Genomic DNA, 15332 nt, shown 5'->3' on the forward strand with positions numbered 1-15332 from the left:
CCACAATACATAATTTTATAAACCTCACTATAATTTAGCAAACACAAATATATTTTCATGCTTTGTCACATTGCTCTAGCAAAAAGAAATATGTGTATTACTATGATTTTACCATGGAACACAATGGAAAAACACACAAGATCATGGAAAAACATGTGAACCTCCAACTCTCGGAATACCTGGAAAGCCATAATGTACTGCACCCCTCCCAACACGGATTCAGGAAATCTCTCAGCACCAAGACTCTCCTTCTGTCACTCACAGACACAGCCCTACGAGGCATCGACACCGGTCACTCCTACCTTCTGATACTACTGGACATCTCTGCCGCTTTCGATACCGTAAATCACAACATATTACTAACCTGACTAATGAAGATTGGGCTAGGAGAAAACACCCTTAAATGGTTTGGCTCCTACCTAACAGATCCTACAAAGTTCACCTCAACAACTCCGAATCAAAACAATTCCCGCTCCCCCACGGCATACCTCAAGGATCCTCACTCTCCTCCACCCTGTTCAATATATATATATATATATATATATATATATATATATATATATATATATATATATTAGGGATGTGAATTGTTTTTTGACGATTTAAAAAAATCGTCCAATATTTTTTAAATCGTCAAAAATCGTTAGAGTGCGCGATACAATATAAATTTTCCCCGATTTATCGTGAAAAATGGGGGGAGGGCGGGAAAACCGGCACACCAAAACCTAAACTGGCACACCAAAACCTAAACCCACCCGACCTTATAAAACTAATCCCTTACCTTCCCCCACCCTCCTAAAACTTTTTACGAGTACCTGGTGGTCCAGTGGGGGCGCGGGGACCGATCTCCCGCTCTCGGGCCATTGGCGCCAATTTGGCTGCCACTCAAAAATGGCGCCGATGGCCCGATAAAAAAAACAAAAACCCACCCGACCCTTTAAAAATGACCCCTTAGCTTCCCCCACCCTCCCGGTCCCCCCAAAACATTTTAAAATTACCTGGTGGTCCCAGGAGCGATCTCCCATTCTCGGGCCGTCAGCTGTCACTCATAAAGATGGCGCCAATGGCCCTTTGCCCTTACCATGTGACAGGGTATCCGTGCCATTGCCTGTCACATGGGAGGAGTACTGACTGGCCAGCGCTATCTTTATATATACTCCTCCTCTGCAAACTCCTCTCCAGCCTGGACCTCCACTATTACATCTACGCAGACGATGTCCAGATCCTACTCCCCATCAAAGAAAACATACCAAACACCATTTCTTTATGGGAATCCCTCTCCATCCAAAGAAAAAAAACCTCCTTACTCAGATATCACTCATACTCAACCACAAAAAAACAAATACTACACATTTCCAACAAACCCACCACAAAGATCATCAAAGACATTGTGTCCATACAACCAAACAACTTCTCCAACGAAGTAAAAGACCTTGGTATCACTCTGGACTCTGAACTCAACATGAAGAAACACATAAACTTAACAATCAAAGAGGGCTATTACAAGCTCCAAGTCCTCAAAAAACTCAAACCCCTACTATTCAACCATGATTGCCGCACTGTATTCCAGTCCCTCATACTTTCCAAACTGGACTACTGTAACTCCCTCCTCCTCGGACTCCCAGCCTCCTCCACCAAACCCCTCCAGCTTCTGCAAAACGCAGCAGCCAGATCTCTTGCAAACAACAATCACTCCTACACATCACCCCCTTACTAAAAGAACTCCATTGGCTCCCCGTAACATACAGGGCACAATACAAAATCCTAACTCTCCTACACAAAACCATTAATAATAAAAATCCCAAATGGCTAAAGGACTCTCCCCAGCATCATGACTCCCAGAGAAACCTGCAATTTCAAAACACTGACCTGCTTGCCATCACTCACACAAAACTAGCCCACCTCACCTCCACCAGAAAATGCACCATCTCAGTAGCAGGCCCATCCCTCTGGAACAAGCTGCCTACCCAACTAAGACTGGAACCCTCCACCCAATCATTCAAAAACAAACCTGAAAACCTGGCAATTCCAAAAAGCCTACCAACACCCAGACTAATCTAACTACTCCGCCCATGCCCCATAGCAGATACAAGTATTCTATCCTCTCAGCAATCAACATCATCTCATACATTTTCGATATATCAATGCTATTATGTTCCAATGCTTCAATGTTACCATGTATCAATAATAATACACCTTAGCCTTAAGTTAAATGCCTATATGTTATAATGTATTAGTCATCTTAGTTTTTAAGTTTTTTTTATGTTTCGCAATGTTACAATGTATCAATAGTAAGACACCTTAGTTTTACTATTTCCAACAGTTATAAAGTAAACCGATGTGATATACTCCAATGAATGTTGGTATATAAAAACAACTAAATAAATAAATAAAAAGGGTGTAGAGAAGTCTGGGCCACATGATGCATCAGGTAAATTGAAAAAGCCTTCATTTATTTGTTTGCAGAAGCTTAAAAATGTCATTGAAAATGTACAGTAATGACTAGAACTAGACATTCTAGTGGAAACACAAGCACTCACATAACCAGGTCTGTCTGGCAGGCTGCAAGTATAGACCCAGCAGAAACATAGGCACTCGCATACAGGGTTGCCAACTGGCTCCAGATTGTCAGGACAGGCTGATCCAGTCCTGGTTTTACCCCATTGCATGCTGGGACTTATTCTGATGTCCCTATTTTATTCCCTAAGAAAAGCAAGACAAATATATGAATGCAGGGGAGTAAAACCAGGACTTGTCCTGAAAATCTGAAGCCAGTTGGCAACCCTACTCACATAGCCAGATTTTTCTGGCAGGCTACAAACTCCACATGTTGATTAGATCAGTGTGATAGGATGGTGCGGGTGGGAAGATGTCCAGAAAGGCCATAGGGACTAGATGTTCAGAAAACAACTGCACTCATGTTGGGGGTTATTTGAATTATTGTGGGACCTTGTGGTTGGAAAAGGGAGGGTGCTGTGTGTAAACTAAAAAGGGGATGTTGCATGCTCAGCTATCCAGAAGCGTGGAGGACAATGCAGGAAGACAATACTCCTTATCCAAACTGTGGTGGATAACTAATAATAATATATTTTTAGCCCATCTTGGTCTTGAAATTCACAATAAGCTTCTGCGACAAACATCTACGTGTTCCATACTATGTTGTGGTACGGTGAGATATACAACTAACCTTCTGTGCTTTACAGCGCCGGCCAGCAGCTTAGCCTGAGAGAAGCGGCTCTTGTTCTCCACTGCTTTTATGGCTGGCTTCCTCTCTGCTTCCTTCTTAGCATCTGTGCTTCCACCCACTCTTGCCAGGGCACTGTAAGCCAAACATTAAGGGTCGAAAACAGCAAACACAGACTGCCTCACTACTGCAGACGGAGTCTAACTTTACATCTCAACCTCCAGACTAAGAAGCCACCCCACAAAGCATACTCAGATACCTAGGACACAAGTTAGAGACTGATAATCTTCCTCTTCAAGGTCATCCTGTCATCTAGCCGAGATTCAGCAACCCACTGCTAACCTGTAGCGCTAGGAGTTGTACTTTAAAATAACTGAAGGCAAAGCCTGGTGAACAAGGGAAAAGAATGATTAAAAAGCACATATTTATTCCTCAACCCACTCCCAGCTGTTCAGTGAACATAAAATGCATCCAAAGAGCAGTTGTGGGGTAGGCAGTTGTCCAACCAGTTACTCTTTCTGATTGGCTGCTGTTTAAACGGCAGCTGGAAGCAGGAAACGACAACTGGTTTTCAGGAATGCTTTTAGGACAGAAAACGCTTGTAGTTTTGTTTTTCCCCCAAAGTAAAAGGTTAGCTGAATAAGAAATGTTCCAGCCAGTGTTAGTAAAGAAAGGCAGTACTGCAAAGAAATGAGAAAGCTTTAGGAAAAGTAAGGCGATTATAAGAGGAAATTAAATGGATCAAGACCAAACCAAAGAACTGAAACTAAAAAAAAACCTAATATGACACAATGGGCAACTGAAAAAGAATGGGATCTATTTCTGGTCAAATAGGGGAGGCCACAACGGAAAGGACGGTGCACGAGGCATGTTCTGATTATGATAAATACTGGAGAGAATAAGACGTGTGAAAGCACAGATCTAAAAAAGGTAATAAGTGAAGGTAAAATTGAAACTAGGTGGTGCCTTTTCTGATAAACTTATCAAGAGGAACCTTTCAATACTTTAAAGGATCAGTGTAGTAACTAAGTAGAAATGAGCCCTGGCCTCAGTAGTTCTCACATTTCTGCTTCATGTGGCTTGTCATGTTATTAGGACCATCCACTCCAGAGATGGATTAGAAACAGAGAATAGGTCGGCAGATAGGAACCACAGCGCCTAACTATGTACTTCCTTTTGCCTTGCCAGACACCCCAGTTGATCTACATCTTCGCAGCTAGGGATCCTCCCTGCTTATCTTATGCCTTCTTGAATTCTGTGACTTTTTACACCTCCAGTGGGAAGCCACTCTGTGATGCCTCGCTCTAATGTTATGCCTGATTCTACCCCTTTAGAGCCTCATATCATGATATCTTATTCTAGGATTATGCACTTCGAGGTTTTGGAACTGCTCTATGAGATCCCTTCTCTCTCTGCTCTTCTCAGGTTTACAAAATTTAGGTTCTTAAGTCTTATTTCGTATGGTTTGTGGTGTGGCCTCTGCTCTGTCTAGATCCCTTTGGATATAAGGTGCAATATAAAATGTCACATTCTGGAGGAGGCCCAATGGTTCTGTGGCAGTATTGTGCCTAGAAACCCGCATTCAATTCCCAGCCCCAGGGGAGGGAGTCCTACAGAGAGTGTACAAGAGCAACACTTGGGGTGCGTGGACACTGCATTCAACAGGAAGCCAAGGTCTGTCATTCCAACGGCAAGGAGAGTCAGAAGGAAGCTTAAGTTAAAATGGGTACAAACAAGGTAGCTGCAAATGTAGGCTCATAGCACCACAGAAAGCAGTTCCCATTGAGCTGGTAGCCAAAAGCAGCAAGAGAAAACTGCCAAGCCAAAAAGACTCTTCCTCTAGTAATCCACTGTACATAGTGCACGTACAGTGCAATGAGGACACCTAATGGTCATGTAAAGTACTTACAGCCATCCCCATTAATCACCTTGTAGCTGGTTAGTGCATCTCCAATATAATATAATTTAAGTATCATCAAGGCACAAAGGACATGATAGCTGTAAATTCTACCTTGAGCCCTCAGAGGTTAGCACCTGATCTTTTCTAAAATAAAAAATTATTTCACCCACAAGTTGGGGACTTCCAGGTTAAACAATAACTTGCTTTGAACTGGTTCTTACAGATTTTAATTTTTCAATATATGTTTTGCGAAGTTTTATTAAAATTAGTTTATGTGCACTGTAATGTTTAATTAAAATACACATTTTGTTTGATTTCTTCCAGCATGTCTATTTTTGTATTTGCAGATTCGTGGGGTCGTTTTTTGCCTCTCGTTTGCTGCTATTAACAGGGACCAAATCAAACATTAAGTCTATTCATTCCCTCAGCCTGGTGCCTCTCCTGCTCTCCTCACCTTACAGAGTTAGAAGCAACTGCTCCATAAGCTTATCAGCCAGAAGGCCTAGGTAGCAACAGATAAAGTAGTGGTCACATCTGCAGGCTCAGGCGGTGTACGCAGGTCTAGGGAGAGAAGGAAGATGGCAGCTAGCATTATGGTGGCGCCTGCAGGTATTCTAGGTAGCCGTACAGCTCACTGCTGGCAAGGGACCACTGAGAGCCACAAGACTGGCTCTTGCCTCACAGTGGCGGGTGGCCGTCTCTTGCAGCTTGGTGGTAGAGGACTGGCTGGGTACCCCAGGAAAGGCTTCCATGTACCTCCGATTGCAAACCACTGCCTAGGACAGTAAATAGAGAATTTTCCATTTTGTCTAGCAACCCAACACTATTTAAGAGCTACATGATTGGCAAGAACCTCACGAGTAAATAATCGTGGCAATTGTGAAAAAAATGGACATTTTTTTTTTTATTTCAATTTGTTTATAATTTGTTTATAATAGTAATAATGATCTTCAGGGTCACACTTTTCTGTTATTACCCTAGAGGGTTCACTCAGCTTTTCCTTCTGGGGCATCAGCTGGCAGAAAATGCCTTCCCTGTTGGTCATTTCAGTGGTTATCTGTCAGAAAATGGGACATGGGTCAAGTTGGTGGCTTAGTGGCAAGAGCTGAGCCCTGCCTCATCGAGCGCCTGCATTCAATCTCCAGGCCTGGCTTTTGCTGCCCAAGAAATGATGTCAAGGCAGCGCTCACAGTCCCTAAGGTGGGGTGGGCAGGGGAAGGAGGAGGAGTGTCAGCCATTGCACAAAGGTGACAGTTACTGGCAGACTCCGGGTGCAGATAGCGCATTCCTCAGAGGGTGGGTGGGGAGGGGGCGAGATTATAAAACAAGGGGGAAAGCCCCCTGAATGAAGGTTCATGGCACCACAGCCCAATAGAGGCCGGTTCCAAATGAGCTGGAAGCCCAAAGGAGGAGGAGAAAACTGCCAGGCCAAAACAGAAAAAAAATGGAAGATGTCCGCTGCCCACTGAAACAAAAGAGAGAGTTTCCTCCACACTGCACGGCTCCCAAAAACTCTGATGTCAGTAATGAAAAAAAAATCAGATTCATGGTTTAAACTACAGGCATTAACTGACAGAAAATTCCTGCTAAACCATGTGGCAGTTAAAAAAAAAAAAAACCACAACAAAGGAAAAAGAAGAGGTTATTACTAGTGTTGCCAAGTAAAGAGCCCGGCCTCCCACAATCTTGGCTGACAAGGTTCAGGAATCTGCTTGACAGACTGTTCTGCCTTTCTTCCCTGAAATAAGCCATGTCACAGGCTCATACATGGAGAGAACGGGCCTAAAAGTCACAGTCTTTAATAAGCACCACGCTCGGACTGTTCCCATGGCTTAGGATGTGTTAAAGGACTCTGAATTCAAACACTGCGGAACGCAAAATCATCATCAAACTACCAGACCCGGGTGAATGGCAAGGGGAACGTGGGTAAATGAGGCCCCTATTACACCCAGCAGTATCTCCAGGTTCTGCCCAGCACTGAACCCTTCACAGCAAAGGATATTCTGTATTCGTTCAGCTCTTTCCTTTCTTCATCTCTTCGCTGCTGTTCTATTAGCTGCTGTTTCCTGGAGACTTCACCAAGGAAGTTTGTCTCCTCTTCATTCAAACCTCGCACCATATTCTCTGAGTACAAAGAGAGGAAACAAAGCAGACATAAAAACTGAGAAATGTGATGGCAGAAAGAGACCTTTTGAAGTCGGCTCCTATGGCAGGAGTTACGGTATTGCCTAAGGAGGGGAATTATAAAACTGTATGTAGTTCATAGAGGCCAACATCCCTTATAAACAATCCCACAAAAGTTCAAATAAAAACTAAAAACCTGGCTCTTCCTACTAGCATACACTTAACCCTCTTTTCAATGCCCTCCCCCCTTCACCAGGTCCCTATGTAACTTTCTATTTTATTATACATTTCCTACCCAACTCCCCTATATTTTTAGCCAATCCAAACCCTGCAAGAATCCAACTCATACAAATGTTTTGTTACTATCTATGTTTTTTGTATATAGTTCCACCCCTGTAGCTACAACCTCTGTTTTAATATCACTGTGTTTTTTGTAAAGCATTTTCTTGCTACTGTTATGTTTTTAATGTAAACCAATATGATGTATCTAACGAATGTCAGTATAGCAAAAACTTCAATCAAACAAACAAATAAATAAATAAATAGATAGAGAGAATGGACAATCTTAGCCAACATTTTAGCTCATCGCTTAAGGGCAGTAATCCGGATCCATCCAGTTTCTTGCCAGGACGCATAAGATTACAAATCTGGTCTGTTATGCTAGGAGCCAACATTGCCCTTCTATCTTATTGGCAGTGGACGCTGAAAAAGCCTTTGAAAGGGTGCACTGGCCATTCCTCTTTAAGGTGATGGAGAAGACGTGCCTGGGGAATCACTTTCTGGGGTGGGCTCGTGCACTATATAAAGATCTGGCCGCTTGGATAAAAATTAATAGAGGGTACTCCAATAATGTTGTGGTACAGTAGGGTTCTAGGCAGGGATGCCCACTGTTGCCTCTGCTATTTGCAATAAGTATTGAACCTTTGCAGAACGAATTTGGAACATTCAGGTATACAGGGTAGCAAATTAGGAGAGGGGCATTATAAGAGAGACCCAGGCTCCTAAATCTTCCCAGAACTGCCTGCCCAGAGATGGGATCTGGCACATGTTTTAGTCTCTTCCTGGGTATAAAACTGATGCTCCAAAACTGGCCAGGATCAATTGGAGAGAAAGAGAGAATTTCCTTTGATTTTTATTTGGGCCATAGACATTAACAAGTGTGATTGGTTGTCAGCCTCCAAAATAACGAAGAAGCCCTTGAGTATGCATTATCCACTCTGTGGGGGAGATTCTTATAAAGAAAAATGGATATCACTCTGCTCCTAGAGAGAAAAGATGCAGCAAACACCTGCCCAGCCACTTTCGATGTAGTTTAGCATATTCTGTATGGGAGAGGAGTTTCCTGGGGGAAGACAACATCAGCCTTCTGTTTACCTGGGTTCTGCGAGATTCTGGCCCTCTTGACGGTAGCTGAAACGCCCCTCCCATTCAGGGAGACGGTGTGCATACCAGAAGTCATTCAGCGATTGTGATCCCCATAATGTTCCCAGCATTATGAATGTGCAGTCCCCAATAAGATATCAGGGATTGCTTCCTCTAAATATCCATTGACCTCTGAGCAGAGACAAAGTGCATCAAAAGATCTTGGAGTGCATCAAAAGATCTTGGAGTGCCTACTTTTTGAAACCCAACATAGGAACAAACACCCATCTCCAAAGAACCAACTCCCTCCCCTGTCTTCCTCACATAGATCCATCTCTCTTGCACAGCATAAACAAAATAGATTGACTAACTTTGCAAAGTTACTCTTCCTCACTATCCTACTACACCAGTCGAGAGAAGTGGGTTGTTCCCCCTCACCCATCCCCAGCAGATGGAGGCAGAGAACACAGCTGTCTCCGTGATGTCACTGCTACTTGTGCATCCAGACAATATCTGCTATTCTCTGCCTCCAGCGGACAGGAGGACATATTGCTGGGGCAGCAGGATTCCACTCACTGGGCTGCCTTCTTGTTTGGAGTCTCAGGTACTGGGGTTTTTTTTCCTTTTTTCCCCCCCCGTGGCCAGACACCTGGTTTGTTCAGGCTTGCAAGCTCTACTGAGCAGGTTTCAAGCCCCAGAGGGTTTTGAGTTGGCAGATAAAAAAAAAAAACAAACAACAAACATAGTAACATAGCAATGTTGGCAGATTAAGACCAATTTGCCCAGCAAGTGGCTTCTGGTAGTAACTGTTGCACTAAGCAGGTTACTCCCCATGCATTTTGTTAAGGGTAGTAACTGCCACTCCACACAGGTCACTCTCATACAGAGATGTTTCACTTAAAGTTAACAGAGGTTACCCCATGTCTTCGTTATCAACCCCATGTCTTCGTTACCAACCTCAATCTTTTAGGGATATGCCAACGTTTATCTCATGCCCTTTTAAAATTTACTGTTCTTGTTCTCACCACCTTTTTCGGGAGGTCATCAAAGATATTCATCACCCTCTCTGTGAAGAAATGTTGGTTCTGAGTCATCCCCCTTGGAGTTTCATATTGTGACTCTTAGCTGTACAGTTTTTAATATCTCAAAGGTCTGAAACAAACCCCACACCATTTTGGGCACCTTCCTCTGGCCTTTTTCCATCCTGTATCCCTTTGAGATACGGTCTCCAGAACTGAACAGAGTACTCCAGGTAAGGCCTCACCAAGGACAACCTCTCCTTTGTCCTGCTGGATATTTCTCTCTCGATGCAGACCAGCCACACTGCTTCACTGTCTTCAGATCGCCAGACACATTCACCTCTCCCGATCCATACGCATTAGTCTTTCGCCCATCCCATGCAGCTCTTTTGGATTACCACACCCCAGGTGAATGACTGCACTTCTTGGCATTGAATCTCAGCTGCCAAAATCTTCGACCACCCTTCAAGTTTACTTAAATCGCTTTTCATTCTTTCTACTCTGTCAGGCATATCCGCTCTGTTACAGATCTTAGTATCAACAGCAAAAAGGCAAAATTTTCCTTCTAACCCCTCCGCAATGTCGCTCACGAAGACATTGAACAGAACTGATTCTTGAGGCACTCCACTTAAAACTGTCCTCTCTTCAGAGCAGGTTCTATTTACCACTACACATTGTCTCCTGTCAAATCAACCAGTCTGGGAAATCAGAGAACATAAGGACATGCCATACTGGGTCAGACCAAGGGTCCAACAAGCCCAGCATCCTGTTTCCAACAGTGGCCAATCCAGGCCATAAGAACCTGGCAAGTACCCAAAAACCAACTCTATTCCATGTTACCATTGCTAGTAATAGCAGTGGCTATTTTCTAAGTCAACTTAATTAATAGCAGGCAATGGACTTCTCCAAGAACTTATCAAATCCTTTTTTAAACACAGCTATACTAACTGCTCTAACCACATCCTCTGGCAACAAATTCCAGAGTTTAATTGTGCGTTGAGTAAAAAAGAACTTTCTCCAATTAGTTTTAAATGTGCCACATGCTAACTTCATGGAGTGCCCCCTAGTCTTTCTAGAGGTGGCAGTTCATCTTTATGAAAGGAATGCAATGGAGAAATTACTAACCTGATCATTTGTTTTCCTTAGTGTAGAAAGATGCTTTCAGGACTAGTGGGTTTATGCTCCCCTGCCAGCAGATGGAGATGGAGCAAGCTGACATCACAGTATATATAATCCTGCAGTGACCCCAGCCTGCCAGTATTCTCCGTCTCCAGCAGATGGTGGACATGATTCTCCCTATGGGGATTGCTTTGAACTTTTTGAAAGAAGAAATTTGAAATTCTAAATTCAGGAAAAGAAAGCCCCGCTCTCCTTTGGTGATAACTAAAGATCCCTCCCCCAGTTGAGAATTCCTGAGGTGATTCCAGTAGCTGGGTTTCCCGGCGTGGACTTGGTTGCTGGTTCAGCTGAAAGGCAGCGGGTGCAGGAGGCCGAGCACAGCGGTGACGGCAGATGCCCTCTGCCCTCGCAACTGGAGACCATCTCTGTACTCAGCCGGTAAGCTCTGCTCAGGTAAGGTTTTAAAAAAAAAAAAAAAAAAAGGGAGAAAGTTTTACCCAAATCAGAGATAGTTAGAGGAGTTTTAGGACTTCCTCTGGTCTCCGTTCTTGGTGCACCATGCCGACGTTTGTTCCTGCTCCCGTTGGGGTTGGGGAATTGGGCAGCCTGGTAGGTTGAGCGGCCCCCGGTGGGCTAGGCCCTGCACTTAAGCTTTATTCTTGCACGCCGTGTGGTAGGCTGTGGCAGCTGTTTTTGCGCACTCTTGTGTGTGTTCTGCTGCCCTGTCCTATGCACAGTGCGGGTCCAAAGAAACAGATCGAAAATTGATCCAATGTTGTGGTAACAACCAAAGAAAAAAAAAAAAAGAGGATCAACACCAGGAGTTCTTTATTGAGCACAGAACATAAAGCCTGACTCAGGCCGAGTTTCGCTCATTGAGCTGCTTCAGGGGCTAGCAAAATAAATACAAATAAATACATGTAAAAACATATATAGACATATAAAAACATATACACCATACATAAATAAATTATATAAAATCAAAATAATATTGACAAACTCAATCACAAAACACACACACATAATTCAAACATGGTCTATCAAGTTTAGTGTGTAATTAATATATGTCCGCATATATATTTATGCATAAAAATTGTTAATTAATGAAAGTGCTAATAACAAACATTAGTGCAGTCTATAGACCAAAAAAACTGTACCTATTCATTCTATTGCTGATAATTTGTCTCCATACATCTGGTGATCTTTTTCAATGTACTGAAAAGCCAGACATAATTAAAAATAAGAAACAATTCACTTAAATGAAACGAAGTAACAACTTATTTAAACAAGTTACCATCTCACAGTCTAGCTAAAAAATGTAACAAGTTATTTCTAGCATGACTGAAACATATGTTTCATATATGTGCTGTGGTAGTGAGTGAATGAGGTCCTTCGTATTATTTTTTATATTGCTGTTTTATCATTCGTGATTCTCCACACTTAATGAATGAGTGGTTGTAGTGTTGTTTCATTCTCTCAGTCATGCTAGAAATAACTTGTTACATTTTTTAGCTAGACTGCGAGATGGTAACAGTTTTTTTGGTCTATAGACTGCACTAATGTTTGTTATTAGCACTTTCATTAATTAACAATTTTTATGCATAAATATATATGCGTACATATATTAATTACACACTAAACTTGATAGACCAGTGGATAGACCATGTTTGAATTATATGTGTTTGTTTTGTGATTAAGTTTGTCAATATTATTTTGATTTTATATAATTTATTTATGTATGGTGTATATGTTTTTATATGTCTATATATGTTTTTACATGTATTTATTTATATTTATTTTGCAAGCCAATGAAGCAGCTCAACGAGCGAAACTCGGCCTGAGTCAGGCTTTTTATGTTCTGTGCTCAATAAAGAACTCCTGGTGTTCATTGATCCTCCTTTTTCTGTGCACAGTGCGTCAATTCTGCTCACACATTGTGCGCTCGGTTTTTGGGCGCACTTTTTATGCACACATTTTTATGCGCTTAACTTTGTGCACAGGTTGTGCGTGCGCCTTCTCCCTTTTTTTTTTTTAAACCTTACCTGAGCAGAGCTTACCGGCTGAGTACAGAGATGGTCTCCAGTTGTGGGGGCAGAGGGCATCTGCTGTCACCGCTGTGCTCGGCCTCCTGCACCCGCTGCCTTTCAGCTGAACCAGCAACCAAGTCCATGCCGGGAAACCCAGCTCCTGGAATCACCTCAGGAATTCTCAACTGGGGGGGAGGGATCTTTAGTTATCACCAAAGATGAGCAGGGCTTTCTTTTCCTGAATTTAGAATTTCAAATTTCTCCTTTCAAAAAGCTCAAAGCAATCCCCGTAGGGAGATGCACATTCACCATCTGCTGGAGACGGAGAATACTGGCAAGCTGGGGTCACTGCAGGATTACATATACTGTGATGTCAGCTTGCTCCGTCTCCATCTGCTGGCAGGGAAGCATAAACTCACTGGTCCCGAGTCCATCTGTCTACACGCTAGGAAACAGTTTTATACAGTTCCAACCTGGTGGTGGGGGGGGAGGGGGGGTGGATTTCACCATCCTCAAGAGAGGCAGGATCGGTGTCATCATCCGTGCCATCCAGATCCCGATCCAGAGGTTCTGCTGCCCCTATAGGGGTGCTTCAGTGCTTAACCGAAGGTCCAGGCAAGGTTCCTACCTGCGCCTCTGGCCAACTGCAAAGAGCAAGACACTTATGCTTCTTAGGTATAGGTGCCATTATAGCAGACAATGCGCTTAGCGGTGGCCGGAGGCGTACATCCAGCTGTTTTTTGGTTTGTTTTTTTTAATTAAGCGCTCACCTAGGCGCACAAAACCTTTGCATCCAACAGGTAAGCGCACACACCTAGGCGGCCAAAAAGGTAAGCGCACAATACTACTTGAGCGCAGAGAAACATCACTTAACGTGGGCACACAGACTACAAGCCCAACTAGGTGCCCAAAAATGGAGCACACCACTGGACACCCAGCTAGACGCACATGCCGGACCGACAATCCTGTAGAGGGCAGCCTTAATAAATGCACAGAAAACCGTTGCGGCCTACCATGCGGCAAAAAGCCTCTGTGCAGGCTCAGCCTAAGGAGGCTGTTCAACCCGCCAGGCTGCCCACGGACTGGAACAAACATCGAACTGAAGTGCCGAGTACGGAGCCCAGGGGAAGTTTCCTGTACATCTCTGTATAATATATATATTTATTTATTTTTTTTTTATTTATTTTTTTATAAACATACTGGAGCTCAGCCCCACCTGACTGATTACAGAGATGGTCTCCGGCTGCCGGGAGGAGAGGGCAAGTGCCGTTGCCGCCGCGCTCGGCTTCCTGCACCTGCTGCCTTTCAGCTACTCAAGCAGCTAAGTCCAAGTCGACTGATATCAGCCAACAGACCAAGGCACCTGTCTGAGGGACCACGGAAATCACCTCAGGAATTCTCAATTGTGGGAGGGACTAAGTGGTATCACTGCAGGAAAGCGGGGCAAATTTCCTGAATTCTCCTATTCTTTAACATGAAGCAATCCCCAGTGGGGAGATGCACGTCTTCCATCTGCTGGAGACGGAGAATCCTGGCAGGCTGATGTCACCGCAGGGGTATATGTACTGTGATGTCAGCTTGCTCCAACTCCATCTGCTGGTAGAGGAGCATAACCCACTTGGCTCTGGATTCATCTGACTGGACACTAAGAAAGGGCTAAATTAGCTGATAGGTATATCCGGCTAACTAGCCAAGCCGCACAGCTGCTGAATATGGATGTCATCATGTGTTGTCCCCCATGTGGAATGTTAATCATGGAACAGAAGACAGCAGCAGACTGCAGGGCTGGGGCAGACAATGGCAGCAGCCGACAGCAGGAATACCACAACTCCATGGCAAGCGGCAGATTCTACTGCTCCGGCCACAGAGCAGCGGTAAAGCAGGGGTCAAAGTCAGAACATCAGGAAACTTTGCTATTGCTTCTGATTAAAGAAGACAATGATCAACAGCTTCATGAGGTCTATGAACATATTTAGCTTAATGCACACAATGTTTGGCATTTATAATAAATCCCACAAGCTGCACAATATGAGTTTTCTGCTTGCATCTGGCCTATTGTGCACAAAGCAGTCACTGAATAAAACAGCACCCTGGGCAAGACTTGCTTTCAGTCACACCCCTTCTCTTTCAGGCTCATGTGCTCTGACTCAAAAGGCAATCATGGTACTCCCCCCCTGGCTTGGCACGGAGAGCGTTTGCCCTGCTTGCCCACTCCTTGTGACAGTCCCAATTGTGCAATTACTCATTGTTGGCTTAGAAAAATACAGCTGGGCACTTACTGAATTTAAATTGTTCTTCATACTCTTGCTGTTTCAGTTCTTTCTGTTCCTGGAGCTTTTCATATAGGGACCGTGGATCATAGACCTCTTCTGGACATTCTGTACAAGAAAAACACACGCACATTAGGAATAAATAGTTTTTACTTACTTATGTTTATCAATGGCACCATCCCTTTGACAGCTCTTAAATCTCTCTCATCAGAAAATAAGTTTTAAAAATAAGTGTGTGCAATTCTTCAGAACCACATGGGTTTAGTAACTATATTGATCCTGGAGAGAACAGTAGAACTAGTGGGCACGAAATAAGACTCAGAATCA

At 43.6% G+C, this 15332-nt stretch overlaps 1 protein-coding gene across 1 annotated transcript in view; it reads right to left on the reverse strand.

The window, feature by feature from the left end:
* The window catches only part of FAM192A (family with sequence similarity 192 member A), a 64017-nt gene that overhangs the window by 35860 nt on the left and 12825 nt on the right, over nucleotides 1-15332 (reverse strand). Inside the window, exons 3-5 of the mRNA XM_029608732.1 lie at nucleotides 15015-15113; nucleotides 7087-7208; nucleotides 3188-3321 (exon numbers count right to left, since the gene is read on the reverse strand). Coding sequence (XP_029464592.1) covers nucleotides 3188-3321; nucleotides 7087-7208; nucleotides 15015-15113 — 355 coding nt within the window. The remainder of the gene's footprint in view (nucleotides 1-3187; nucleotides 3322-7086; nucleotides 7209-15014; nucleotides 15114-15332) is intronic.

The sequence above is a fragment of the Rhinatrema bivittatum genome, chromosome 7 (assembly GCF_901001135.1).
Source record: "Rhinatrema bivittatum chromosome 7, aRhiBiv1.1, whole genome shotgun sequence".
Taxonomy (NCBI): Eukaryota; Metazoa; Chordata; class Amphibia; order Gymnophiona; family Rhinatrematidae; genus Rhinatrema; species Rhinatrema bivittatum.